The sequence below is a fragment of the Epinephelus moara genome, chromosome 20 (genome assembly GCF_006386435.1).
Source record: "Epinephelus moara isolate mb chromosome 20, YSFRI_EMoa_1.0, whole genome shotgun sequence".
NCBI lineage: Eukaryota > Metazoa > Chordata > Actinopteri > Perciformes > Serranidae > Epinephelus > Epinephelus moara.
Window position 1 is genome coordinate 28,162,563 of NC_065525.1, and position 27,564 is coordinate 28,190,126.

The 27,564-nt window shown below is 41.1% G+C and overlaps 1 protein-coding gene across 4 annotated transcripts; it reads left to right on the forward strand.

Annotated features, from left to right (window-relative positions):
- The first annotated feature begins 77 nt into the window (after nt 1-77).
- Nucleotides 78-27,351, forward strand: LOC126408665 (growth arrest-specific protein 2). Of its 4 annotated transcripts, none has more exons than XM_050074354.1 (8): nt 78-330; nt 6,321-6,482; nt 9,639-9,769; nt 17,319-17,463; nt 20,222-20,285; nt 20,400-20,622; nt 20,713-20,820; nt 25,971-27,351. In XM_050074354.1, the coding sequence occupies exons 2-8, from the start codon at nt 6,338-6,340 to the stop codon at nt 26,178-26,180; spliced, it is 1,026 nt and encodes a 341-aa protein (XP_049930311.1). In that variant the 5' UTR covers nt 78-330; nt 6,321-6,337; the 3' UTR covers nt 26,181-27,351. The 4 variants fall into 4 exon arrangements, with proteins under 4 accessions (XP_049930311.1, XP_049930314.1, XP_049930313.1 ...); XM_050074357.1 differs by having other exon boundaries at nt 17,322-17,463; XM_050074356.1 differs by lacking the exon at nt 78-330 and adding an exon at nt 1,276-1,381.
- The last annotated feature ends 213 nt before the right edge of the window (nt 27,352-27,564 follow it).

The window sequence follows — 27,564 nt, forward strand, 5'->3', positions numbered from 1 at the left end:
TGCTGAATTCAGTCCAGAAATGTCACATTGAGGCAACACAAAGCGGAGAGAGGTGGGAGGCACTGCCAGTAGGACCAAACTTCCCTCCCATCAGCAGCAGCAGCAGCGTGTTGTGAGTGCAGCCTCCGTGTGTGTGCATGTGTGTGTGTGTGCAGTCAGATCCTTGTGCAAATGCGCAGTGAGAAAGACCTCCCCGGTCCACATTGGTTCAGTGTTTTGGAGCCTAACCTGTGGGTCGGTGCACCGCGGTGAAAAAGCATGAACGCTGGGATCCAGCAGCTCTCAGGACGAGTGAGAGGAAGGTGCGCACCAACGAGCTGAACCCTGAGGGTGAGCACAGATAAGAAGCTTTTTTGGGGACTCATGCAAGAAATGTTTGCTGCTTTACTGCTGCCAAATAAATGTCTGACTTTTGAATGTCTTTATGCATATTCAGTTTTAAGCTGGGGGGTGTAACTTGTACTTTCTAGTCTCTTTCTCTTCTCACTGCAGAGTAATGTCATGCTCTATATTTAAAAGTTGGGGCTCAGTTACTTCTTGATAGTTAAAAAAAACCTGGTAATTATTTTTTATATTCCTCACAAATGTAATGCCAGGCATATTTAATTACACAGAATCTGACTTATTTTCTTCAGTTGCAGCTCTCAGTTTTTCATTGGTTTTAATTAGTGGCTGCTCTGCTGGATTTCAGTCATAACTCATCAGGCGTTCTCCCTTGATCCTATTTCCAGAGTGGTTATATGTCTGTTGTGGTTGTTTTTATTTGTGACAGTTGTAAAGGAGGAGACAGCTTTAAAATATTAGAGCGGCTGTAAATGAAATGTGCTGCTGAGTGTTTTACCAGTCAAAAAAAACAAACCAACTTATTGGACTAAATTTAGACATAGTAACAAAAGATCTGTATGTTGCAGGGATAAGTATGTTGATATTCTGTCTGTCTGGAATGCAGTTTGTTGATGGTGAAAATGTTTACAACAAAGAAATGCAGGCCTGAGGGCGCCTGTTAGATTTGAAAAATTATATAGTCTAGAATAAATCAGTGCAGGATTTATGACACCATGTGGTGTACTAATAAACACAAGAGCAGTATTGCTGGAATATGATATTGTGGATATGTAAACAAGCATCGTGCTGTTTGCTTGTTGTTTGATGTTTGATCTTACAGGGGAATATTCTGCTTTTGTTGACATTTGCAACCAGACTTTGTACTTAAGCGACCGCAGCTGGTGACACTATCTGATACCTGAATATGACACTGACTCACAACACTCACAGTACTTATCTGCAGTGGAAACATGCTGAGTTCCCTCGTTTAAGTGGACAAATCAGCCTCCAGATCAGTTTACTGTTGTGGAGGAGAAAGGCACGAAGGGCGGCGAGGGTGAGGAGGACAGAGCCACTCTTGTTTTTTTCTAATTGATGTGTCCAAGTTCCCATCCATATGCCTTTCCTGGAGCAATCTGCAGCCAACTGTGGCAGGTTATGACTTTTTTTACTGAAGTCATGAGACTTTTCGTACAAGGAAATGTGTATGTTCATCTCTGTGTATTGTAATACCTTTGAGCTATAAATTAATGTTTTCCTGATCTCAGTCTTGAGTCTGTATGGTGTCAGATTGTGAATCTTATTCTGAAAAATTACATGACATAGATGGAGCACCAAGTTCAGCAGATGGTGCAAGCTACATAAAGCCAGGCAGGGTGGTGGTGTGGGCTGTGTTTTTGGCCTGCAGTGGAAGAGGTCAGGCTGCAGTGTGGTGAGAGGAGCCAGGTATGTTTAACAACAGCTGGTTGTTTCTTTAGGACTCTTTCCTGGGAAAAACAGGGGAACCCATGTGTTTATTAATGATCCTGTCGGGAACAATACAGGTTTTTTTTTCAGATAAGGTGAAGTATTTTGCTTTGTTGCTTATTGGCAGATGTTTACCCATAAATCCAATGCGTCTTTCAGCTAATCTGAATAATTTAAAATGATTTATTTAGCTGGAGGAGTAGGAGAAAGTTGGAGTTATATGGCTTTCATTGGGCAGCGATAATATCTAAATGCAGCATATCAAAAACAATGTCCATGACAGATATGTCAAATACAAATGTTTTTATTGACAGCAGTGAATGAGCTTTCTACTGAGACATGAGAAGTTGTCCCAGTGCCCTTGTTCTGTCTGTCAGCCTGCCCCACAGTGGACGTGGGAATGTAGCACCTGTGTGTGAGTGCTGAGCTCCAAAGTTTACTGTGTACGCAGCAAGGAGCTCTTGTCTTCAGGAAGATAACACGACCTTGGTCGGACATCAAGGTCCCGATGTCCGGCGTGACACCACAGTGTGATCTGGTTGAGGCCACCTCCAGAGAGACCTTGAAATGTTACACAGCTTTAAAGGTCAGATTCCTCAGATTGTGTTACACTCCCTCGGCATTCAGAGGAAATTTTCAGCCATCACAGACTGTGAACTAATTGTTAATGGCAGCTTCGCTTCCTTGTTTGAATAAGCTCTTCTTGTGATTTGCATCGTATGTCCTGGTGCTATTTGCCTACCGTGTACCATGGAAGATGTTCCTGCTCGTGTCCAAGCTGGAGGCAAAACTTTTTTAGATGCAGCAACTTGATGTCATTGTCAGAGTTGGTATTGGACTCGACCCACTTTCTGTTTCTGTAATGAAGCCTGAACAAAGAGCATGCTGTGGAACAAAAATCAGTCATCTATGTTATTAAGTTATCTATAACAATAGAAAAGTTCTGCTGTCTCTTCAAACTTATTACATTAAAAACCTCTCTATTGTAAGAGCCCCCTTTTTTAAACAATCAAGCAATCAAGCCCGTTTTATTTCTATTTCTTTCTTCTCAATTCGTGAAATGATGTCCGCACATATGCTCTTTCCATGTCAGGGCTTACATCTGGTGCCCAGTTGTTTTGTCAGTTACTCACTTGTCCCGGCACTAATGGAGTGACACTGGACTGAGACGTGAAAGATTTTCACATTATAGCTCAGACAGCGAGCGCTTGGCACACTGCAGCACCATATTGGAAAAGACTGTGAGAAATGTCTCATTTACTCATTGACTTCAGTTTGCAGGCCGTGAGTAGCTGTTAAATATCACTCTGAATATTGATTTCAAACGCAGCCTCTCCATCAGGCTGTAATGTAAGGCCGGCTGCAGCGTCTGCTGGATCGCACTGATGTACTGTAGACTATGATAGACTGAATCTGTAATCTGAAGGAGCTCTTTGTTTGTGTCCGCTGTTTGTTGAATAGAAGTCCCACTGTATGATTCTGGCTGGTATAAAAGTGTCTCTTGTCCAGTGAAGAGGCCGTCGCATGTCATCAGGTGGACTGTAAACCAAACCAGGATTTGGCCAAGAGGACAAAAGCTCTCTTCTCTTGTGATCATCTGATCCGCCTCTGCTCCTTTTGAAGAATACTGTCATGAAATTTTAGATTATAAGTGTAAAACCAAAATTTTCAGATGGTCTTTATTTTACGAGTGTTTCCTTCTGTTATGATAATATATCATCTTTATAACTACTGATGGTTTTCTTAAGAGCCACAGCTCAGTGATAGTAGTATGTAGAATTTTCTGTATTTACATACGCTTATAGGTATTCAGGTATAGTGTATACATCATACATCTATGTACATACCCCAACATAAGCATACAAGGGTTGGACACCAGGATTTTTAACATCTGTAACACCTTTAAAGTAAATTTAACCGACACAAGCATGGCCTTAAAAATGTCCATGGAGTTGAATCAACTCATTGAACATAAGATCCACATAAGTATTTATTGGAGATCTGCTGATTCTATTACGCAGATGTTACTTTCATTGTGTTCCATATTGATTTCCTATATACAACAAAAATGGTGTTAACAGCAACCCAAAAGTGGCTCTCTGACTTGTTATAATAGAGGAACCTACTTTGACGCTACATGGTACCCATCATTTAAAGTTGCTGAACAGAGCCTTTATCTAATAGTGCTATAAAGAACCATTAAAGGTGCCATGTTGTTTTTGATTTTTTGTACTTGGGTACCCTTAAATGAGGACAGATAAAACCATGCATGAGTTAACATGCCTCTAAATGACACTTTTAACTTAAAATATGAATGATTGTTGATCAATTCAAATGAAATAATGGCTTAAAGGATTCTGAACTCAATACAATACGTTACCTTTTCAAACCTGGAATATTTATGTGCACCAGGGGGGCAAAAAGGTTGAAAGCCACTGCTTTATTTTCATAAATGGTAAATAGACCTGCATGTGTATAGTGCCTTTCTAGTCCTCCTCTGCTTTTTACATTATGAGTCACTTTCACCCTTTCATGCACACATTCATACACTGGTGGCCGAGGATACATGGTGCCACCTGCTACTCAGTTTTTTTAACACGCTCATGCACCAATGGAACAGCCATCAGGAGAAATTTGGGTCAATATCTTGCTCAAGGATACTTCAACATGCGGGCTGGAGGAGCCGGGGATCGAACCACTGATCTTGACAACCTGCTCTATCTTCTGAGCCACAGCCGCCCAAATATTACTTTTGTTGGCAACTTTAATGTAGTGTTTCTAATCTTTCCCTAGTAAACTAAACTAATGCCAGGCACACTGCACAAGAATATGACCAATTAAGGGCTGAATTCCCCCCTTTTGACAACCAAAGCCTCAGTTTTTTTTGTGTGGTTCTAAAGATCATCTTCCTAGGTTTTTATGTGGTGTTAGGTATGTAAAAAGTGTTTTTTTGCATCCTCCGATCTCCTCGGAAGTCCATCCTGCCTGCACTGATTTAAAATGATTTCAAACATGTTCAATATTTTCGATATCCTGTTGTGTGTGGGGAACCCCAAGGCTCTCCAGTGATCCTTGAGGTCTCAGAGGGTTTTAATACAATTTAATGGGATTCAACTCAGAACTTACTCACCTCCAGCTCACGCTGTAACATGTACAGTCCATGTTCATGCTGTCTCTTTGACTTCATCCACATCTGACCTTTAGCTTTGTTCATATCCTGTAAAAAGTAGTGCAAAAACTAACGTCTGGTACTTCCTGTTTGTCGTTTGCCATGTTTTTTACTCTAAAGTCACAGTTGATGGCGCAGGATTTCTGGTTTTGAGAGTCGGGACTCTGATTGTTCATGAATGGGATCTGTTAGTTTGTGGTGTGCTCTTTTGAGCAAAGCATTGTTCTCGCCACACTTTAACAACAGAATTGTTAAATATATCATTACATGTCATTATGTGTGGAGTCTCTCACATCTTTAACATCAGGAAGGATTTGAAAAGTCTTTCAGTGTGGGCCATGCCCAAGATGAAAAACCAGGGAACCTCTAGAGAACCATACAGGGGCTTTAAAAAATTATCTGGTTCTACAGCTTAGACTAGTTTAGTTTACTGAGGAAAGAACAAGTGTGAAGCTGTCGGGTCAGCACCTCCAAATCTGAGGGCATGGTCCTCTGCTGGAAAATGATGGATTGCCCCGTCCAGGTTTGGAGTGAGTTACTGCCCTAAGCGAGGGAGGTCAAGTATCTCAGGGTCTTGTTCATGAGTGAGGGTAGAATGTAGCGTGAGATGGATCGGCAGTTTGGTGTGGCATCTGCAGTGATGTCGGAGCTGTGCTGGACTGTCGTGGTGAAGAGAGAGCTGAGCCAGAAGGAGAAGCTTTTGATTTACTGGTTTATCTATGTCCCATCCCTCACCTATGGTCATGACCTCTGGGTAATGATCGAAAGAATAAGATCACGGATACAAGCGGCAGAAATAAGCTTCTTCTGAAGGGTGGCTGGGCTCAGCCTTAGAGATAATGTGAGGACCTCGGACATCTGGAAGGAGATCAGAGTACAGCCGCTGCTCCTTCGCATCGAAAGGGCTCAGTTGAGGTAGCTTGGGGGTTTGATCAGAACACCTCTAACGGGGGCACCCCCAGTTAGAGGTGTCCTGGACACGTCCCACTGGTAGGAGGCCCCGGGGCAGACCCAGAACACACTGGAGGGATTATATATCCTGTCTAGCCTGGGAACACATCTGGAGGGGCATCTAGAATACTTTCCTCAGCCTGCTGCCCCCACAACCCGGCTTCAAATAAGAGATTCAAAATGGATGGATGGGAAGGAACCAGTAGAGAACCTCTAAAGAAACATACAGGAGCTCAAAAAGTTCTTTGTGTGGCAGCAGTGCTATAGCACCTCGATCCACGCCAAAGAACCGCTGAGGAACATTTTAGACATGTCTGAAGTTCCCTTTGCAAACTCCCATTCAAGGTTCTCACTCTGTCACTGTCTGTGTCATCTTTGTGTGTCTCATGCTCCTCTTCTCCTTCCTCAGGCCGTCAGTAGGGAACAATGTGCAGCTCCCTGAGCCCCAAACAGCCCAGTGGCCCCGGCCTCACAGATATGCAGCAGTATCACCAGTGGCTGGCCAGTCGACATGAAGCCAGCCTGCTGCCCATGAAAGAAGACCTGGCTCTGTGGCTCACTAATATTCTTGGTAGGAAACACACATAATTAATGCAAAAATGCATGATGCTTAATAATCCTGCCATTCTACATACTTTTATAAATCTCTATCAATGTAAAATTAAATGAAAGGAACTAAGCTCAGCCCAGTTAGCAATAGATCATTGAGTTACACCAACAAAGTGGGCCTATGTCCTGTTGAAATGTTGATTTTAATATGTTGGTATTTGTTGTCATGAACAGGTTGTATTAGAAGAATATCTTGCAATGCACAGGATTTTAAATAGGCCTACTTTATATCATTGCACTAGCGCTTAAATCATTCATTTCCCCATAAACCTTGCTAACTTTGCTAACAAATACAAGGTGCTGTTGCTGATTCATTCAAAACACTGTTCAAGAAAATGGCTTGGCTCTGAAAAATCCTGCAGTTTCCCTCATCTTCAACATTAACTGAACTGGCTATGCTGATGTAAACACCTCTGCAGGGGACTGGAATCAATCTGAACCTCATTACCAACAATTTTAAAGTCATGAGAATGTGTGAACCAGTTTCCCCGTTCACACACTTTCCCATAGATTTTCCTTAATTGAATAATGGCCATCATTAAGAGTTCTGAAGTAATGCGCAGCCAGTGGTGGAGAATAAGCAGCAGAGGGAACAACAGCAAAAGTTTTGTGCAAGGTTGCTGTTGCATAATGAATCCCCCTGTGTGGTGGACTTCTTAACAGTGCAGTCACAAATCCAATGCATGAAGCACTGTGAGGATCTGATTTGAATTCAGTGACTCAAATTAAATTGGGCATGTATGCAGTTAGTTAAAGGGATACAATGAGGGTAGTTTGTGTAAATGAACTGTGGTAAATTTCCCTCCATCTAACCAGCATCCAGATCTCCCTGCTCATCTCTCAGCTCTAATCCAATGAATGATGTGATTTCACTGGCTCTAGGGCTGTTGCTTAAATTACAGATTGTACTTCTTCAGTTTTGAATGCCCACCGTAGACACAAAGAGTATAAAGTGGATTGAGAGAGAGAGAACCGCCCCTCTATCGCTCAAACTCAGGTCAAACTCCGATCAAACAGTAAACTAGGCAGTGCTGCCCAAATATAAACCAAGATTCTGTTTCTGTGTTGGTTAGTTCTCACCGAAAATGTCCTCAGAAACATATTGCAGTGCACTGTTTGGTTGTAATACGAGAGTTTGTGAACAGGAAGTGGGTGCCATACTGTTTCCTGTATAAAAACAGAGACCGAAAAAACTGGTCAAAAGGTGAAACTAAGGAGTCCCGATCAAATATGAACTAAGATTCTGTTACTGTGTTGCCTATTTCAGTTTTCAGAAACATATTTTAGATTATGGTTTAACTGTAATTCGGCCAGTTGGACGCTATATTATCTCCTGTGGAAAAACTGGCAAGCTAGCATTATGTCACCCACCAGTGAGAGTGTTTATTGGTGGGGTGACCCACAGTGTATTCCGGTAGTTCTAGGTTTTCTTGAGTAAACACAAATTCCAAATCCCTTTTCCCCTGTTTTCTCTGATCATATAGCACCAGCGTCGAAAGAATATAATATCTTTCGGCTGCATAGCCTAGTTTGATGAAAAGACTATCTTTCCAGCAGTGAAATACGTCTTTAAGTTTCAGGTTAACACATAATAGACTCAGTTTTAAATTTGCAGGTTTAACTGTGGCACCAGTGACCAACCAGTGTCTGTACAAAAATGCATTTGTTAGCGAAACACAAATTCTTACAATTCCTCCACCAGAGTAGGTCACAATTCAGCAATTGTTTGCTGAATTTCCACAAGGCTAACAGTCTGTTATATTGTGTTTTATGTATGAGAATTTTAAGATTTGTTTAAGAACATGTAGCATTTAAGACGTAAAGCAGTCTGCTAATGAACCTCGTTATCTGAGGACTTGCTTTTGTAGTCTGTGTAGCTGCACTGAATGTGGTTAAAATTGTCCGCCTAATGACTGGAAGTTACTCCGTGGGACATCTTGCACACTGCGCACAGTCCAGCAATCATTTCACAAATCAGCTGGAAGCCAGTTAAGTTCCTGAAACTGACTCCCGCCTGTGTGTGAACAACTTGAAACAACTTCAGTATCTCCCCTGTTATCTCTGGCGGTCTGTGTGTTTGCTCTGGAACCAGCTGGTCTGCTGCAGTAAGGGATCAAGGATGAAAAAGACGAGCATCTGTGTGTGTCCAGTAAATACCAAGTGTCGAACCAGTTTGTTGGTTTTTTTGCCATGTCCTGTTGTCTTGTGTACTCAGCACCTTACAAATCTAGGAAAGACACTGCTGATATACTTAGTAGGGTTTACAGTTTCAGGTGGGAGGAGCATTCCGGCATAACGAGTCCACTGATTGAGTAGGAGGCGGACGCTTGGTTACTCTGATGAGTCATATTGTTGTTGTGATGGGAGGTTGGAGGAGCTGAGCAATTTATAGGAGTGAGTATTTGAGTTGAAATGCTCTGAGAGCCCTCTGGAATATATTTTTCCTCACACAGCGAGGGAGAGTTTGAGCATATAAGACGGGCGCTCACTGAGTATTTCTCAAGATTTCAATCTCTCTTTTCTGGGCTCAATTACAACATTTGGAACTCATTAAACGCCGAACCCCCCAGACCCCTCCTCCTATAAGAAACAGAAAGGGATTAAAAAAAAAAAAACTCTCCGGTTTCTTTCCACAGACACCCCCCTGCCACCACCTCCTATTTCACAATGATCTAACTATGAAGGAATGGTCCTCTGGAAGTCAGTCAACTGGACACCACATGTTGATCACCAATCTATCTCTGCAATCGTGCAGGATAATGAGGCATAATGTGCACAATCAGATGCCCCCTTTTTATGTGATCTTGTCTTTGCCACCCCACGGTGTACTACCAGAAAAATCCCCCCCAGATTCCCCCAAGTCATGTTGTAATATGTGAACATTTGGCTTCTGCAGAGCTGCCGAAACCCAGCAGCACAAGCCAAGCTCAATGAGCCAAGCTCAATCAGCCAAGCGGTTTCTGAGAGTCAATAACACTGCATCAGGTTCAGCTTCGACTGGGAATGGACTGGAGAATACATTGTATTTCCTCATACTGTACACATTCTTTAAAATGAACATTTTTTAACTTGAATTTATTGCTGGGTTCTCTGCTTTCTTTATGTGTCCCCTGGTCAGGTCTGGAAATCACCGCCGAGAGCTTCATGGATCGCTTAGACAATGGCTTCCTGTTGTGCCAGCTGGCTGAGACACTACAGGAGAAGTTCAGGCAAAGTAACGGAGACCTGCCTGTCTCTGGCAACAGCAAGGTACAGAGGAACCTGAGGATTACAGTAGTCTGGCGCGATAACGGTTACAATGAAAACACTAATTTGGGAGCCAGGTCTTGGCAGAAAGTGTTCTTGGACTGACTTTGAGGTTGAGTGATTCGACAGATGATTGATTCTGAGAGGGGAGAGAAACTTATTAGATTCTTCTGACTGACAATCGCAATGGTCTCAACTATTTGAACAATCCTCCTGCTTGATTAGAAGAGAAATTCAGACATACCAAGTAACCTGTTTTGGCAAAAAGAGACGACTGGTTGCTCTGAATAATCAAATATATCAAAATAGTTTGTCGGGTGCTCCTGGAAAACAGGATCAAGACAGAATAAAAATCCAGGCACTGCAAAATATAAGAAGAAACCGAGGTGCGGTCTCGAGTCATATGACTTGGACTTGAGTCAGACTCGATTCACACATTTGACGACTTTAGACTAAACAGAGTCAAAAAAGACTTACAGCTTGACTTGGACTTTAAGACCAGTGACTCGTAATTTCACTTGGACTTGAGCCTTTAGACTTGAAAATACTTGATACCTTACCCGAAGTCAATTTGGGAAGAGGAAAGTTATAGACATTTTTTCTAGTTCGAGATGATAAAAATACAACAGGACAGGACCAAAACCAACACATTTTCACTCCGACCTCATCACATATCAATGTTTGGTCATGGACCTTCCACGTCCAGATAGAATGTGAAAGGTACCCTGGGTGCATTGGTTGTTGACATTCCAGGATAACGTGTCAAGTTCTGCCTGTTACATGCATTGTCTACACCTCCATTTTCACAGGAAATTTAAGATTTACACACAGTAACATTCAAAATAAACGCACTACGTCAGTACAACAACGCAAATTGATGTTTTTCCTCCAACAACAAACACATGGTTGGGTTTAGGCAACAAAAACACATGGTAGGTTTAGGAAAAAGGAACAGGGTTTGGCTTTATAAGCTCACAGGACACAAACACTGCTGTTGTGGGTGAAGGTTGGCGTCTGTTGGACGGAACCACCACCTCTCCTGCCCACCCTACTTGGACTTTCGCTGCCTTAAAGGGAAATTTCGGTTTATTTCAACCTGTCTCCTATCGTCCTAAATTTGTTTCAAGTGACTAGTGACATAAAAATAATAGTTAGCATGTTAGCCGTTAGCCTAGATACAGCCGGGGCGCATAGTAGCGTCAGACCTGTTAAAACGTAAGTGAATGGGCATACTTCAAGTGCAAAGTTAGTCCACTAAAATTTAGGACGATAGGAGACAGGTTGAAATAAACCGAAATTTCCCTTTAACTTTCATTCTTGTCCCACTGCGTTTCCCCATGACGCTGCCACATGCCATTAAACTATAATGGCAACTGGCCGCACATCATGCCTAAGTTAGAGGACGGCTTTTATCGTCAATGTCTGATGGGGCAACTCACTGCCCAAGTGCCGGATTTCTGCAGAAACATACAAAATTCATTCTACTTAATTGTGCTATATGAAAGTGCAGTGTTAGTACTACTTTTTTTCTGATTAAGTCGCACTTGTAACAAACTTGTTTTAACAAATAAATAATAATTTTAAAAAACAATCATGATTTTTTGTTCACATAATATATAATTACTCTATTGTTCAAATGGTATTACATTTACTGAAGAGCGCATTATGACTTGTTTAGGATTCGAAACTCAGAGTTTAGGACTTGGGACTTGACTTGGCACTTGTCGGTCTGGACTTGGGATTTGCCTCGGGATTTGAGTGCAAAGACTTGAGACTTACTTGTGACTTGCAAAACAATGACTTGGTCCCACCTCCGCAAAGAAACACATCAACAAGGAGGAAAATATTAAAGGTTTAAAAAGCCTAACAAAGACCTACACTGGTCCAAAGATGTTGGCTCTTTTAATGATTAGCCACTGCAATAAACACTTTTTATATTTCCTTCTTGGGTAATATATTTCTTCTTAGTGCCTAGATTGCTCCCCTGCTGAATACATGTTTTGTTTTAAACTCAAATACATGTTCAGTTTTCAGTATTGCCCCATAAATTATCCCTTGAAATCCTGTTTTTTTGCATAATTTATTGCAACCAGACAGCGTGAGGACATCAGCGTTGAAGTTTTATTGACTCTCCCAGAGACAGGAAACCGCTATACCCCGATATTGTGTTTCCCTCAACAAGATCAATAAAAGCTACACTTACAGAGTCCCTCCTATCTCAAAGAAATTTTTATCATAACCTTGGAGAGTAACAGAGAGAGAGAAAGACACTCAGACACACAGAAACAAAGTCCTTAGATCTTACTTGTTGATTGGTTTTGTCAGCTCAACAGCAACCATGAATCCCAACTTTGCAAGGAGCCTCATAATTTCAGAAAGCAGTGCACAAAGGGCAGGGTGGGGGATGGGGGCCTGCAGCCTTCAGCAGGGCAAAAAAAAAGAGAGAAAAAATAAGGCTGGCAAGGACACATTAACTGATGGGGCCCCACATCCCCTGTGAGAATTGGCAGAACTACGTTAAATGTTCATTTCTGGTGAGCCTTGTGCGAGGGTTTAATGAATTTTACAAGATTAAAGGGTAACCTTGCGAGTTGTAATCGTATATTTTACTGGGTCAATGCTTAAGAAAACAAAGGGACTGGGGTACAAAGCCTTAGATTGTATCAGCGTCAGAGCTGCTGCAGAAGGTTTGATGTCTTCCATTTATTACTTTCAAATCAAAGGAAAAGAAACAGTTTTAAACACGTTCTTAACGTCTTGAAACGGTTGCAGTTCCTCTCATACTTGGTTAGGTTTAGGCAACAAAACTGTGTGGTAAGTTTTAGGAAAAACATCATGGTTTGGCATATAAAAAGTATTTTACACATATTATATATCTTACATGGCATACGTCACATATGACACATCACATATGTCACAAGGGCAGCATGCTACACATACCAACATAGTAGGCAACGCTGTTATTACTCCGGGACGTGAACACCAGTCTCTTGGGTGAAAGTCCTGAGTTTGTTTGACCCATCAACAACCCCTCACGCCATCCTACAGGGGCTTCTTTGATATTTGTACAACCTTATACTGACTTTATTGCTTTTAATGCTAAGTCATACATGTTTGCCTCCTGTAATAATTACTACAGTCACTAGAGGGCATGACCTTACAATAAACGTGAGCATTAATCGTTAAAAGCTGCTGGCACAGTCGACTGTTGTGGTTGTTTTTTCGGTGAGAGCTAGCGGTGGCTAGTCTAATGTTGACTTTAAATGCAAATGTGTTTATTCTGTTCACAAGAACAGTTCATATGAACTTCCCCCGTTGTGGTATTTCTGACTTTGTAAGTGTAAATTTTCCGAGAGCTCCGAGTTCGTGTACACGGCTTCCCATGTCATAAACACAAACGTACGAGTTTCATTTGAAGCACCATATAGGCTGCAGCAGGGTCACCTTTTTTTGTAGGCTGACGCAAAAGTTAGCGTCGACCTGGCTGCCTCGTCAATAAGATTTTTCCAATGGATTTTGTATTATTGCAGAGCTCGGTGAAAAATGAAAGTTTATGATCCATGCATGTTTTGTTCAGCAAAATAATCTTCACAGATGACCACCACTTTTATGATTTTTGAGTGTAAATGCAATCGCTAGAAGTAAAAAGCTAATGTTAAACTGTAAATGAACTACATTGTGACTGCATGACTTAACGTCACGACCACAAAAAGGCCATAAAGCCGCATTTGGCGTAGTGACATTCCTTAGTCTCATTAAGCTATCTTTTTTTTAAATGCCTAAAAGCCTCAGATGTAATGATTTAGGTATTTACTGCTGTATTTTATGTCGTAGAACAAAACGTCTCTTAAGCTTTGTTAAGCGAAGACTTTATTTCAGGCATCTAATAAAAAACACATTCACATAACCCAGTGACTTTGAGACAAGGGAACCATGAGTGCTGAAATGCTAATTTATTTCTGGGATTCAGGACTCATACCTGCACCTCTATAAATGTCCATAGAAACATCCTACTTGAGTGTATAATGAGTGTTGACTTTGTAAAAGCCTTAAAACCGAAAACTTTGAAATAATGCTAAATATCTGACAAAATAATTATCTTGCAGACATAAATGCATATTTTTTTGATAGTGACTATGGGTGTCTGTACTTACACACTGAGCTGACGTCTGGTGCTCTAATAGTGGGAAACACTGATTATTAGGTCATGTTTCTGTTCAGAGGAAAGAAGCAAAAGACTCTTTTGTTGGCTCTTGAGTGTGAGTTGTTGATGTTTGCACTGAGGCATTACTGTGCTGATGACGGTGAGTCTCCTGATCTCAGTGTGAGTGCAGCAGCACAGATGTGAGGAAATGCTTGAGGTCAGTGACCGTGGGACGGCAGAGGATCTACTGAAATAGGGGAGCCTATTGATTGTTGGACGCCAACAGACAGACAAAAGTCCTGAGGCAGATGGGAGCTCTAGAGAAAGAAAGAGAGAGTGCTCTATCTTGAACTGCAACTCGGGCTTTAAAATCAAACCGAGTTACATCAAGTTAATGGTTTCTTACAGCTCACATTAAGGGCCTTCAAGTTAATGAGCAATGAAAGATAAATCACATTCTCCATGTCTGTACCTCATCTCATGTCAAGTTTATAATTCGTATCAAACAATTGTTGCTGTATCAGCTCATCATGGCTCTTTATAAGCTGTAGTTGTTTACCGTTACATACGACCACTTTAAAGAGAACTTCCATCTGCTTTAAAGCTGATCATACGTTGCGTGTGTGGAGTGGGACTAAGTGATTCCAGCAGAGAAACAATAAATCCCTTTGTAGATGCTGTCTCTCGCACATCAATCAATATCAACTGCAGATGACTGAAGATGATATTTCAGTCTTGTCATATTACTTCCATGTGCCAAGATCAATACCACCGCCTCATTAAATGATAAAATTTATGACCATACTACTGAAAATTAAGCAGAAGTTCAACATTTTAGGAAATACCCTTGTTTGCTTCCTTGCAGAGTTACGTGAGAAGATTGATACCATTCTCACATCTGTCTATTAAATGTGAGGCTACAGCAGCACTTCCTTAGCAAAGCACGGAAAACAGAAACAGGGAAGCAGCTATGTTTCTTGGCTTCATCCAAAGATAACAAATTCTACCTCCCAGCATGTGTTTACTAATAAATAGGGATGGGCGCTTCAAGTGACTTCCAATTTCAAGTACCAGTACTAAATTATTATATTTATATATATATATAATATAATATAATTGAGTACTTGCAATAAATAAATAAATGGATAAATAAATAATTCAACATAAGAGCGGGAATATAGATTTGCCAACAAGCGAAACAAGAGCAATTTGTAATTCCTTTATTTTACAACCAGGCTTCAATAACCCTATTATACCATAAATTCAAATTTAACATAAGAAAAAGTAGCAAACTTTCTGTTGCTGCCATTACATAGGTCAAACACAGACTGAATGATCGTCTCTGGAGTCCCAAACCCCTCTCCCAGTCAGTTAAATGTCTGCCATTTTGGATGGAAATGGTGACAGACATACCAAGGGAATCGTAAAGATGACAACATGTATCAATGTTTTCACTTTGCATCAGTGATATTGGATTGTTGATCACTGACTTGATTTATCAGTCCAAACTGATCTAATGTACACCCCTACAGTTAGCCCTGTTACTGTGTGTACACAGACAGACTCTAACCAACTGTCCCTCAGTGCTGAGCTTACACTCCTGCAGCAGGGTAGGGAGGCGCTGAGCGAAGCAGTACACAGACATAAGAGTTAAAATGAAAAGTAAAAAATAAAGTCATGTTCACATGTGGGAGGTTGGGCAGCAAGTACAGTGTGTCGAACAAATACTGATGTCCAAATCGAGTACTCGAGTACTCTTGGCCATCCCTACTAATTAACCTGTTATCTTTAATATGTACAAAAACCAGGGTTTAAAAATGACAATTTGGCATTTTAAAGTGGTTCTCTGCTGACTTGCTTATTTCTTGGCTGGAACAGGCAACCAGCTGAGACTCCAGAAAGTTACTGCAAGGCCCCTAGGAATGCTACACAGGCTTGCTTCCAATATTCTCAGTGTCCACTTGCAGTATTGCAGCGAAAAAGTCCTCTGCAGCCCACAAAGCATTTTCCTGATAGGCCATGATTATAAAAGAGACGTCTGTAAGACAGGACAGGACACTTCGAACTGCAAACAAGGTCAATTATGACTCTTTCAATCATGAATTTTTGATCCATGGAGGTTTTATATTTGTAAAACTTTCATTGAGTCAAGAAAAACAATTTAAAAAATCCATGACATCATCACCATATAAAGTCTAAGAACCAAGCGGGAGAAACACAAGTGCATATTTAATGGGCCACACACTGCTGAAGTAGGGTAAGCTTGAAACATACAGTATATGTCAGGTGAGCAATTCCGTTCCACTAAATAGGTGCCATCTTGACATCCAGTATTTGGTTGTTATTATACATCTATGGGACAGCGCTGGAAATAGTTTGGCACATAACCCTCTGAGCTTTAGAGGTGCTGGTGTGCAGATTTTGTAACTGTGGGGGGGGAGCCAGGCTAGCTATTTCATAGTGTTTCCAATCTTTCTGCTAAGCTAAGCTAAGCTAACTGGCTGCTGCTAATAGATGTGACAGTGGTGTAATCTTCTCATCTTACTCTCAGCACAAAAAGCAAATGCATCTCCCAAAATGTGGAACTATTCCTTTAAAGTGTGCACAAACAGCTGTGAATGTAGGGATGTTGAGAATCTACACAAGTAATTTGTAATCTTCCTGAGAGAAAGAATATTATGTGATTTTTATGCAAAGTACTTCCTTTACCTCTAAACGTAATGTCTTCCAAAAGGACTGTGCCTCAGCCATTAGACATGTAAAGGTGCAGATAATTCAAATGCAAGCCACCACAGAAATAACAACCCGTCACTCTAATCGTCAGATCAAACGACACTGGCAATGTGGTCGACATTATTTCTCCAGGAATGCAAAGTAATTCAACAACAGAAAGGATCCCAGAAAAAAAGTCCGAAGCAGAGCCTGGAAAAGAAAAGAAAAATACCCACAAAAGCCTGCATATTTCCAGCATGAGCTCATTGCACCTTTCTCATAGCACAGACGCACATATCCTGTATAAAACCACAGCGAGGCGCATAAATCTCCCCGAACAGACCGTGTGGGGGCTGAGACCCATAAGCATGTCATTTGATCCTGAATCATAGAAGGCCTGGTAAAGTAGGCCCGGTTTTCTTGCCCGCCATCTCCCATATTGATCTGTATGGAAAAGGACCTTGATCCTGAGCTGAAAGCAGCAGATGGGGAAGAAATCAGTGTAGATAAAGAGTGTGTGGCTCTGTGTTTTGATGGAAACTCTGGGGGCTGGGCCGGACAAGTCACCCTGATAGACGTTTGTTTTCTCTCTGTCAAACACAGTGTTAAACTTCTGTGCCATTCATGAATGAGTTTCTTTATTTCAGGTTTATTTGTGTGTGCATGAGGACATCTACTATCTCTCTGTGTCTCTAGCAGAGTATTCCCCATCGGAGGATACCATGTCGGCAGAGCGCTCCCTCCGGTTCTTTTTTTGCACGGGACAACACAGCTAACTTCCTGGCCTGGTGTCGCAAGGTTGGAGTTGGAGAAACATGCCTGTTTGAGTCAGAGGATTTAGGTGAGTTTACTCTTCTTGTGCCATAAACACCAGAACACCAGAAAACCTGAATGTTGGACAAACAGTGCAGTGTATAAACAGACCTCAGATACAACACACTCGGCCCTTGGCTGTCACTGACACTGCCAGGGCACTGGACTCAGATTTCCATCTCCCATGAATGGCGTGATTATGCAGGTAGAGTATCACGCAGGTTGGACGGCTTCCCTCTCCTCCCCTCTGAGGCTCAGAGGACTCGCATCTCCAGGCTGCGCTTCAACTCCTTTGACATTCATACAAAGCTGACAGGGACAGCAGTCTGCCGGGAGCAGCTCTACCTGACAATAAGGATGTGTGCATCTCGAATACTGCGCTCATGCACAAAATGTTTGGAGCAAAACAAAGGGAGCAAAGACAGAAGGGTGTGAGTTAGTGAAAGTAGGCCAACGCTATGCAAATGTTTTCCTGAGCACAGAGTAGGGACATTCTTCTCTCTTCTTCCTCATTCACACACTCACTATGTTATCTATGTCCCTCTAATCTATTGCAAAGATTTTTTTGTGTGTTATGTCTCTAAAATATGCAGTGAAGATATGCCTGGACTGAAATATTGTCCTTACAATCAGATGTACAGTATGTGACCCTGCCGGTAACTGACATGCCGAGGATAGTCAGACATTCCAGTAATTTCTGACTAATGGCTGCTCGACCATCGCTAAGCAATTTCAGCTATGCGAATCATTTCTCAGGCCAAATCACACACACAGTAATTCATCAACGCTGCACATTCACATGCAGTGGATGTGTCATTGTGATATGAAATGCTGTAAAAATACTTTAGGAAACAGTAACTTTTACTTCTTTCTCTCTTTTTCTCTCTCTTTCTTGTGTTATTTCTCTGGATGGATGTATCAGTTCAGCAGTAGATGTAACAACACCAGGTTTGCTATCATGCAGTGGATATTTTGTCTCTAATGCATGGTGTGCTGTGTCACATGTATCATACATCTCGTCTCACTCTGTGGTCATATATTTGGTTACATTAAAGGAATACTTCACCCTCCCAGATAATCATTTGTATATCAATTACTCACCCTGTGTTACGTTGAATCCTTGAATCTTTGTTTTTCTGGCATGCCTCCACAGTGAATAAAGAATCATCAAAACATTCTCGCTGAATTGAGGTATAAGAGGTCCACATTTAACAACTGCAAAACTAGATAAAAACATCAGTTTACAAACTCTCATACAACTTGTGCAGTATAATCCAAGTCTCATTTATCGTACTCTCGCTACCTCCCAAACACATGTATTTTTGCTAAAACTGTGACACAGTGGAAACAGCTTATAGTGATCACGTCTAATTGATATTTGTATATTTATCACAAGAATATATTAAATATTGAGTATTGTTAAGTATTGCTGCTGTGTCTCGTCGGCTCATTTTTGGTAGTTTGTCATAAGCTTCAAGGAAACTGTGTTTTTCATTGAGAGAAAATTACATTATTTGTCCTGTCATGATTTTAACATGCAGTACTAGCTTTAGGTAGCCAACAGGTTACTGTGAAGCAAGTATCATGGGAGCATGTTGTCATGAATAGGATTAAATGATTCAAAATGAACACTGTAAGCGGACTACTTGATCAAGTGTTACAGTGTTATCCCTCCACCTCACTTTTGAAGTGCTGTAAATGTGTTGTGGATGGATGAAAGCAGACTTAAAACAATACAGTACAAATTTAATGTTCTTTATTTTGCCGCTCATTTTTATCTGCTGGCTTAATGTCTGATATCAACCCAGTGCAAGCTCATATCTAATAGGGCTCTTTTCTCCCTCAAAATCAGTTAAATAATTAAAAAAATAATATTATTAAGCAAAGACTTTTAATTCATGGTTTCATGTCTAAGTCTGTTTTAATTTCTGTTTATACGGTTGGAAAGTGATGTCGGCAGCGCTGCAGTGAAACCAGACCGATGGTTCAGAGTCAAAGAGCGGAGATTCTGTGTTGTCAGATCTGGTGAGAGTAGATTGGTGAGACAGGGAAATGCCTTGAACACGTTGAAATTTCTCCTGATTTGTCTTTCTGAAAAATGTGATTTTAGTGTCAGAATGTTCAGAAGATATGCGGCTTGTGAAAACTGGGTCCAATATTTACTTTGATGACTATATCGCGAAAGAATTGGTCATTATCTGTAGTCACATTCACTTCCCATTGTAATGAATAAACTCAAGGCTGCAATTAGTCTTCTAAAAGGGAGGGGCAGAGGCAAAACCCATTTGATGCAGATACAGGAAGTGGGCTGTTTCGGTTTATCAGTGGTCTCTGATTATACTGCATGCGGCCCCCATTGACTTCAATTCATCAAGAATGTTATATATATATATTTTTTTTTTATTCTTTCTTTGTTGTGGAGGCATGCGAGATAAAGAAAGTTTTCTTCCCAAATTCAGCATAACATGGGGTGATCAACTGACATACAAATGATCATTTGAGAGGTGAATTATTCCTTTAAAATAAACGCCTCAAGCCTAATTATGCACTCCAGGTGTGAACAATATGCCTTTTCATTTGATTTGGGATAAACAGGATTGCAGAGGAGGGGAACATTTGAATGCATGAAGTTCATGAGCTCATTTTTGTGTGCATCTTACCATCACACAACCACTCATTTTCACTCATTACTTTTTTCCAGATACCATACAGTGTCACTATACTGGAAACACCCAATGCTGAAACCATTTTTATTCCTATGGCTGAAATTTTATCTCTTCCCATAGTTCTTCATAAGCAGCCACGAGAGGTGTGCCTCTGTCTTTTAGAGCTGGGACGGATAGCATCAAGGTATGGTCTTTCTTTTTCATATTTTCTTTTTATTTAAGTCATTCACTCATGACTATTTTCCTGTATGTTTTTTGGGATTATTGACTGATATTACTCTTCATTTCCTTGGCCTAGGTACAACGTGGAGCCTCCTGGCCTTATAAAACTGGAGAAAGAGATTGAACAAGAAGAAACAGCACCTCCACCACCTCCATCACCTGTGTCCCCAGCTCAGCCCCTCCCTCCATCTCCCTCTGTATCTCCCTCCCCGTCTCCTTCACCGTCTCCTTCCCCTTCTCCGACTCCTACCAAAGTCAGCTCCAGCAAGAAAAGTACAGGGAAGCTGTTGGATGATGCTGTAAGTTCACAGCAGTTAACCTCTGCTTCTGCTTTTAATATCAGGAGGGAAACCTGATTAATATTTTTATCTCCTTTGTGTGTGTTCCAGGTAAGACATATCGCTGATGATCCTCCCTGCAGATGTCTGAACAAATTCTGTGTAGAGAGACAGTCACAGGGTCGATACCGTGTTGGGGAGAAGATGCTTTTTATCCGGGTGAGTTAATTACAATAAGGTTTAGATGTATGCTGGAAAAAAATAATATATTTCTCTCTGAAATGTAGTGAAATAAGAGTAAAAAGCTGGTAATGATCAAGCAAAGTGCCAGTGTCTATAAACTGAACTGGACTGGACATTTACTCTGCATCTCTGCAAGTGACACCAGTGAGTGGAAACATATGAGTTAATGGTGGTTTATTACTCTACGTATTTTATTGGTTTGATTTATTTTACAACACAACATGAGGACAAAGAAAAGCTTCACAAAAATGACACAATATGACATTTTTAGCAAATCGAATTTCATCTATTCTATTACTTTTCAACTATCAGTTTGGGGTTGATAACAATGAGGTCTCAGACTGCAGTGCAAACCCCTCTCCATTCACACAGCATATGGTAGTGTGTTGATACTTGGAGCTGGCTTGGGGATGAAAGTAACCCATTGTGTCTGCAGAGCCCGCCTTTGCTTCGAGGTCTCATTTACTGGTAATGGTATTCCGACAATGTCCATCTTCAGCCAAACATAATGTGGCTCACTGGCTATAAAAGGAAACTAACAACCACACATTTCCATATGATGTGAAGTTATTACTTGGAAAATATTTAACTAACCTTTATCACCCAGTACTGACCAGCTGCATTAATTACATATTACAATCACACTGAATCCATCATCCCAGGAAATGTTACCGGACTCTCTCTGAGTGGAGGGATAAAGGATACTGGAGAGAGATAAATGGAGGCTAACACAGATTAGAGAAGTAGCTCTGGCCCCCTTGGGATCCTGGTTACTTGGCAACCCACAGCCAGGATTCACACCTCTAAGAATGCGATTCATGTCGACGGTGTGTTTCAGATGTAGAGACCTTCAACGGAGAATTTACTCTTGGATGTCCTCTGCTGTCGGTACATTAAACTGCAACTACTAATGTCAAATGATGAAAAATATATTGTTAAAAGTCATGTTGAAGAAGCTTAAATTTGAATTAGGTTCTTTTTTTTTCTTTTTAGAAATAATCAGTGCCTCACTTTCAGCAGTGTAGACTGCAGATTGTTCAGGCAACCTTTGTTCAGCTTGACTATGCAGGTGTAATTTACATGCATGCTACTGCCGGTAAACTTAAGCCCCTTGCTGCAGTGTATCATAGATTGCTTTATCACAGGTGGCAATTGCAGAAGCCATCATTGTATCCTCTATGAGAACATAGGGCAGGGGTGTCAAACATACGATCCGGGGGCCAGAACTGGCCGTCCAGAGGGTCCAATCCGGCCCACTGGATGACCTTGCACACCTAATAGTGATGCTAATACTGTAGGTGCCAGGTTTCAGGAGCAAGCTAAAGATTGATTAGCTTTTTTCCATGAAAGACGCTGCTCCAGAGGCTTTTCCACCCTGACCACAATACAGTTCTTTTATCTTAAGTTTAGTTTGGTGTGGTGAAGTCAGGATTACTACTCAGGAGTGGACATGTATAGAAAATGCTCATGTAAAAATTTTGAAGGTGTTTGTTATTCATAGGATATTATGCAATTATTTTACTGGTCCAGTCCTATCTATCTATCTATCTATCTATCTATCTATCTATCTATCTATCTATCTATCTATCTATCTATCTGAGGAAAACAACATGAGATACTGTGTAAATCTGAATATTTATCATCATTTGATGCCTTTTCAATGACTGAATGATTCAGTCTTCGTTGTGTTGCTGAGCAACCAAGGACAAATGGTGAGCATCACAGTGTTGGTCCACTGCAGGCTGCTGTACAGTATTTAGTATACACCACCTTACACGTCCAGTTGAGGCAGTTTTATTTACAGGACTCAAAGGGCTGTAATCTTGTTGATATAATATAGTTTTCCTTTTTTTTAATTTCTTCTTTTAGTGTTTTCTTTTTACATAATTGGTTTTATTTGATTGGATATTTTACAGTTGAATCAATTGTAATTTAAAATATCTGTATTTGTCTTCACATTTTCTGTGTGTATATCATTGGGGGGGCTAAAACTGATTTCATTGTGCCATCCTGCATTGTAAATGCAGTAACAATAGAGCTGAACCTTGAGCCTTTACAGTCTGTACAGTAAATGACTCCCTCTATGTGTAAACCCTTGATTTGGATAAGAAAAACAGCTCCCCCAAAACACCTTTTAATGGGGAAAAAATTAGATCGAGGTATCACTTTTTTCCGCAATAGCTGTTGTATGCACAGAACCGGCAGCGTTAACGACAGGAACATTACACATGTGTATTTCCATGCATTACCATGTGTACTCACAGTTGGAGTATGTGAGATCCATCATTTGATCAGGCCAAAACAAGTGTTAAACCTCTCTTCCTTTGTCTCTCAGCCAGTGTTCGTCACAGTCAAAATGCTTTAATTAAAATTCCTGGGATGGTTTTTGCCTTGCAGCAGCTGCTTCCACTGAAAAGGCATGAATACAGTAAGGCCAAGTCTCTGTCTGTTGGCAGCTCTTGAGCGAGGACAACACTGGCATGCAGCACATATAAGAGTCCACTCCACAATTATCTGTACACGCCTGGGAGACTGACCTTCTCAGCTCCTGGAATAAATGAGGTGGTTGTAGCCTCAACGAGGGGGCAGAGCAACATCACAGTGTTTGTGAGAAGTGTTGTCCAAGCTGAGCCCCAGGCCCCCGTCCTTCTCTGGGCTGGAGAGGAGGGAATGGGCTCAGGCAAGGGTCTCGTCCCAAAGCAGCGTGATTGAAACCCCTCTGCATCACACAGGTCCATTAAATCCACAGTCACAAAGCCTGAAGGCCTGAAGCTGGTGATTGGAAGCGCTGCCCCAACAGTGCACTCCTGATTGATTCTTTTAAGAAGCTTATAAATGTTGCATGTTTTGCTGCTGGAGGGCAGAAAGCCTCATATCAGGCCAGACTGAGGTGACAATCTCAAGAGGTAGTTTACCCTTTTTATCAAATGATTTAGTTTCATATTTGTCAGATTCTGTCTCCTACCGTTTGTGCTTTTAAAGACAAATATAGCTTCCAAATAGTCTTAATAACAACTTCCTGTTTATCTTGTATTTTATCTGGGAAGGCATTTGGTAAACAAGCTTGTTTTAGTAGAGGTGTAATGTCGTGTTAATGAGGTAGGGGGGTGATAAGGCTCCATAGTAAGCAGACATGTTTTATGTGCACAGCCTCTGGGGAATGTGAGTGTCTGAGCATCCAATATATCAGAGCCTTTTATTTCTTCGTCTCTTTATTATGATGGCCGATGTTGCCATGGTACCCAACCTTGAGAATGTGTGGCAGGTGGCATTGTTTTGAAGCAAATGTTGCAGTTTGAATGATGAAAAAAGACGGAACATGCATATGCATATAGTTCCTTAGTTAAACAGAGTGCAGATGGTGATTTTTTTTTTAGGTTTTGTACTTTTATGTTAAAATAGACATTGAACATTTTTTAGCCATGCTCACAGCCTGACTGCAGGGATGGCAATGTCGGTCTGTCTGTGGTGCAGTCAGTCCGTCAGTCACTTGGTCCACCTCTTTGGTCATAAATAGATTATCTCAACAACTATCAGATGGACTGCCATGAAAGTTTGTACAAGTATTCTTGGTTCCCATGAATGAATGAATCTCATGATGAATTCTACTGACGGTGGTGATGCTCTGACTTTTTCTCTGCTGCCACCATGAGGCATTTTTGTTCCTGAAAAGGTTTTTAAAAAACCTTGACAGCTTTTGATGGTTAGCATTAAAATTTTGTGGCACACAAACTGGTTCGTATTGTCACCTAACAGCAAGAGGGTTCCCGGTTCGAACCCCAGGGTGGGGGAGCCCTTCTGTGCAGAGTTTTCATGTTCTTTTCGTGTCAGCGTGGGTTTTCTCCAGGTACTCCAGCTTCCTCCCACAGTTCAAAGACATGCAGGTTTACTGGTGACTCTAAATTGCCCATAGGTGTGAATGTGAGCATGAATGGTTGTCTGTCTCTATGTGTCAGCCCTGTGATAGTCTGGTGACCTGTTCAGGGTGTAGCCCGTCTCTCGCCCAATGTCAGCTGGGATAGGCTCCAGCCCTCCAGCGACCCCCAACAGGATAAGTGGTTACGGAAGATGAAAGTTACATCTTGTAGAGACATTCATGTTCCCCAGAGGAAGAACATTAATGACATTTGTGACCGCTGTCAACTCTAGCAACATCAGATGTTCAAAGTTTTCACTTACCTAGTGAAAACTTTGAACATCTGCAAAATTCATTGGCACAAAACTTTGTACAGATGCTCATGGTCCCCAGAGGAAGAATCTGAATGACTTTGAAGATCTTATAGTGCATTTGTGGTTTTTGAGTGAAATATCTCAACAGCTTTTGGATGAATTACCATGGCCTTTGGAAAAGACATTCATGCCCTCCTCAAGATGAATTGTAATAACTTTGTTGAATTTTTGCCTTTAATCTAGCATTTATTCATTCAGTCACTCCTTTACTTGTAACTACGTATCCTGTTGGGGGTCACAGGGGTGCTGGAGCCTATCCCAGCTGACACTGGGCGAGAGGCGGGGTACACCCTGGACAGGTCACCAGACTATCACAGGGCTGACACATAGTAGAGACAGACAACCATTCATGCCTACGGGCAATTGCGAGTCACGATTTAACTTGACATGCAAGTCTTTAGACTGTGGGGGGACGCCAGACTACCCAGAGAAAACCCACACTGACACCGGGAGAACATGCAAACTCTGCACAGAAGGGCTCCCCCACCCCGAGGTTCGAACCTCTTACCTCCAGGTTTGAACCAGTAACCCTTTTGGTGTGAGGTGACAATGCTAACCACTGCATCACCGTGCCACCATTATCTAACACCCTTATCAGTAAAAAAAAAAATGTGTAGTACAAATTCTAGCATGCTAATTTAAGATGTCAAACATAGGCTGATATAAGATGGAGACTACCCTCCAGAGACATCAACCAGTCTGAGCCCCTCAACATCAATCGACAACCCTTGACATCAAAGCCATGCTTAAATGTTCATTCAGCTCCTGCCTGAGATCCAAAGCCTCAATCAGTGAAATTAGTCCTATAGAGGGAAGGGCTCAGCAACAACAGTTTAAAGCTCTCCTTTGACACACAGACATCACAAGTGACACTATAATCCTGTGTCTCTCTGCAGATGCTGCACAACAAGCACGTGATGGTGCGTGTCGGCGGAGGCTGGGAGACCTTTGAGAGCTACCTGCTGAAACACGACCCGTGCCGCATGCTCCAGATCTCCCGGGTGGAGGGCAAGACGTCCCCTGTCAGCAGCAAGTCCCCCAACATTAAGGACCTCACCCCTGACAGCTACCTGGTGGTGGCAGCCCACTACCGCAGCAAGAAGTGAAGAGGTCAGACTGTAATGTGCCATCAATTAACGGACATTGTTTACTCCCTAATGGACGTGGCAATATAACATATCCCTGTTCTTACATAAAATATGTCTACAGACACATGGGAAGCAGAGAGTTCAGTCAAGTAGGTGTTTGTGAACACATTAGCAGGCCTTAACAATATACTTTATTCAGTTTACAGAACTGAAAAGTATGCCAATCATTACAATATAATTACAATTTAGTGGATCAGGTATGTGGCTACGGACCTGGCTGTATTTGTACGTTGTATGTTAAACACTTCTGGATGAAATTGAGTAGGTGGTGGAGGTTTCAGGGCCTTTAAGAAGCTAGTCTTCATGGCAACCTGGTTTTTGTGATAGTAGAAAGCAAGTAGATATTTTCAGTGAAGGCAATGTATTGGTTTCCCTCCCATTTTAATTTGCCATTTATCTGATATTGTTACTCTTAACTGTGTTACAGTGCTTTTAATACATGGATGGCTCCTGTAGTCACCACACTCAAGTTGCAAATTAAACTTTAACTATAACATTAGAAGAATAAGTCCAAAGACATGCCATTTACCAAATCTTTACATGATAGTCCACTGTGTAGTAATCTTAGAAAAACTGCCAAATCTCCCCTAGAAACCAAACATGAGTCATGTTATGGCTTTTTCTTTACGTTGTACTTTTTTACTAGGTTAATTCAAATTAAAGCAATGCTTAGATTGTTTACACGTTGAATAACTATTCTATCAAACGCATTTTTATACTCTTATCATTTTATAATTATTCATTATTAGGACAGCTCCTGTTTTATATGATTTTACTGTAAGAACATGGACAATCACTTGTACAAGATGCAGTACAATCAGAAACTTGTTGATTTATGATTGATAGTAGAGCAGATTTACTCATTTGAGATGCTGCAGTTCTTCAATTTGTTGTATGTTACTGACCTCTAGAGGTAGTGCAATCATTGAAACTTGATCATCTGTTCAGTTTCTTACACTTAATACATTCACATTATCATTCAATGTATTAATTTGTGCGACTGTTACCCTGGAAAATCATATGTGAGTTTGTGTGAGGTCACTTTCTATGCAAACAGGCTTGTATGTGAAGTACATACGTCCAATTTCTGTTAGAGATGTACATTTTCAATAAATTCTCAAAACTTCAATCTTCATAAATTGAATTATCTACTTTGTCTGTCAATATTTTTCGCATGACTGGGTATATTTTCTGACCTTAAGTCCAAACCTTAAAGAGGAGTCTGCTTTGGATTTTCAGTACATGCAAGACTAAAAAATATTGGTTATTATTTGACAGATCAGTCTATAACTAAGTGTAACATGTTTTAGCAGGTTAACAGTATGTCTCAAATGCAGCATGT

What these genes read in the sequence shown, in the direction of transcription:
- LOC126408665 (XM_050074354.1), top strand. Translation starts at nt 6,338, where the DNA reads ATGTGCAGCTCCCTGAGCCCCAAACAGCCCAGTGGCCCCGGCCTCACA. An exon ending in CTGGGACGGATAGCATCAAG is followed by an intron (nt 20,286 to 20,399) that starts GTATGGTCTTTC and finishes TCCTTGGCCTAG; the next exon opens with GTACAACGTGGAGCCTCCTG. An exon ending in GGAAGCTGTTGGATGATGCT is followed by an intron (nt 20,623 to 20,712) that starts GTAAGTTCACAG and finishes TGTGTGTTCCAG; the next exon opens with GTAAGACATATCGCTGATGA.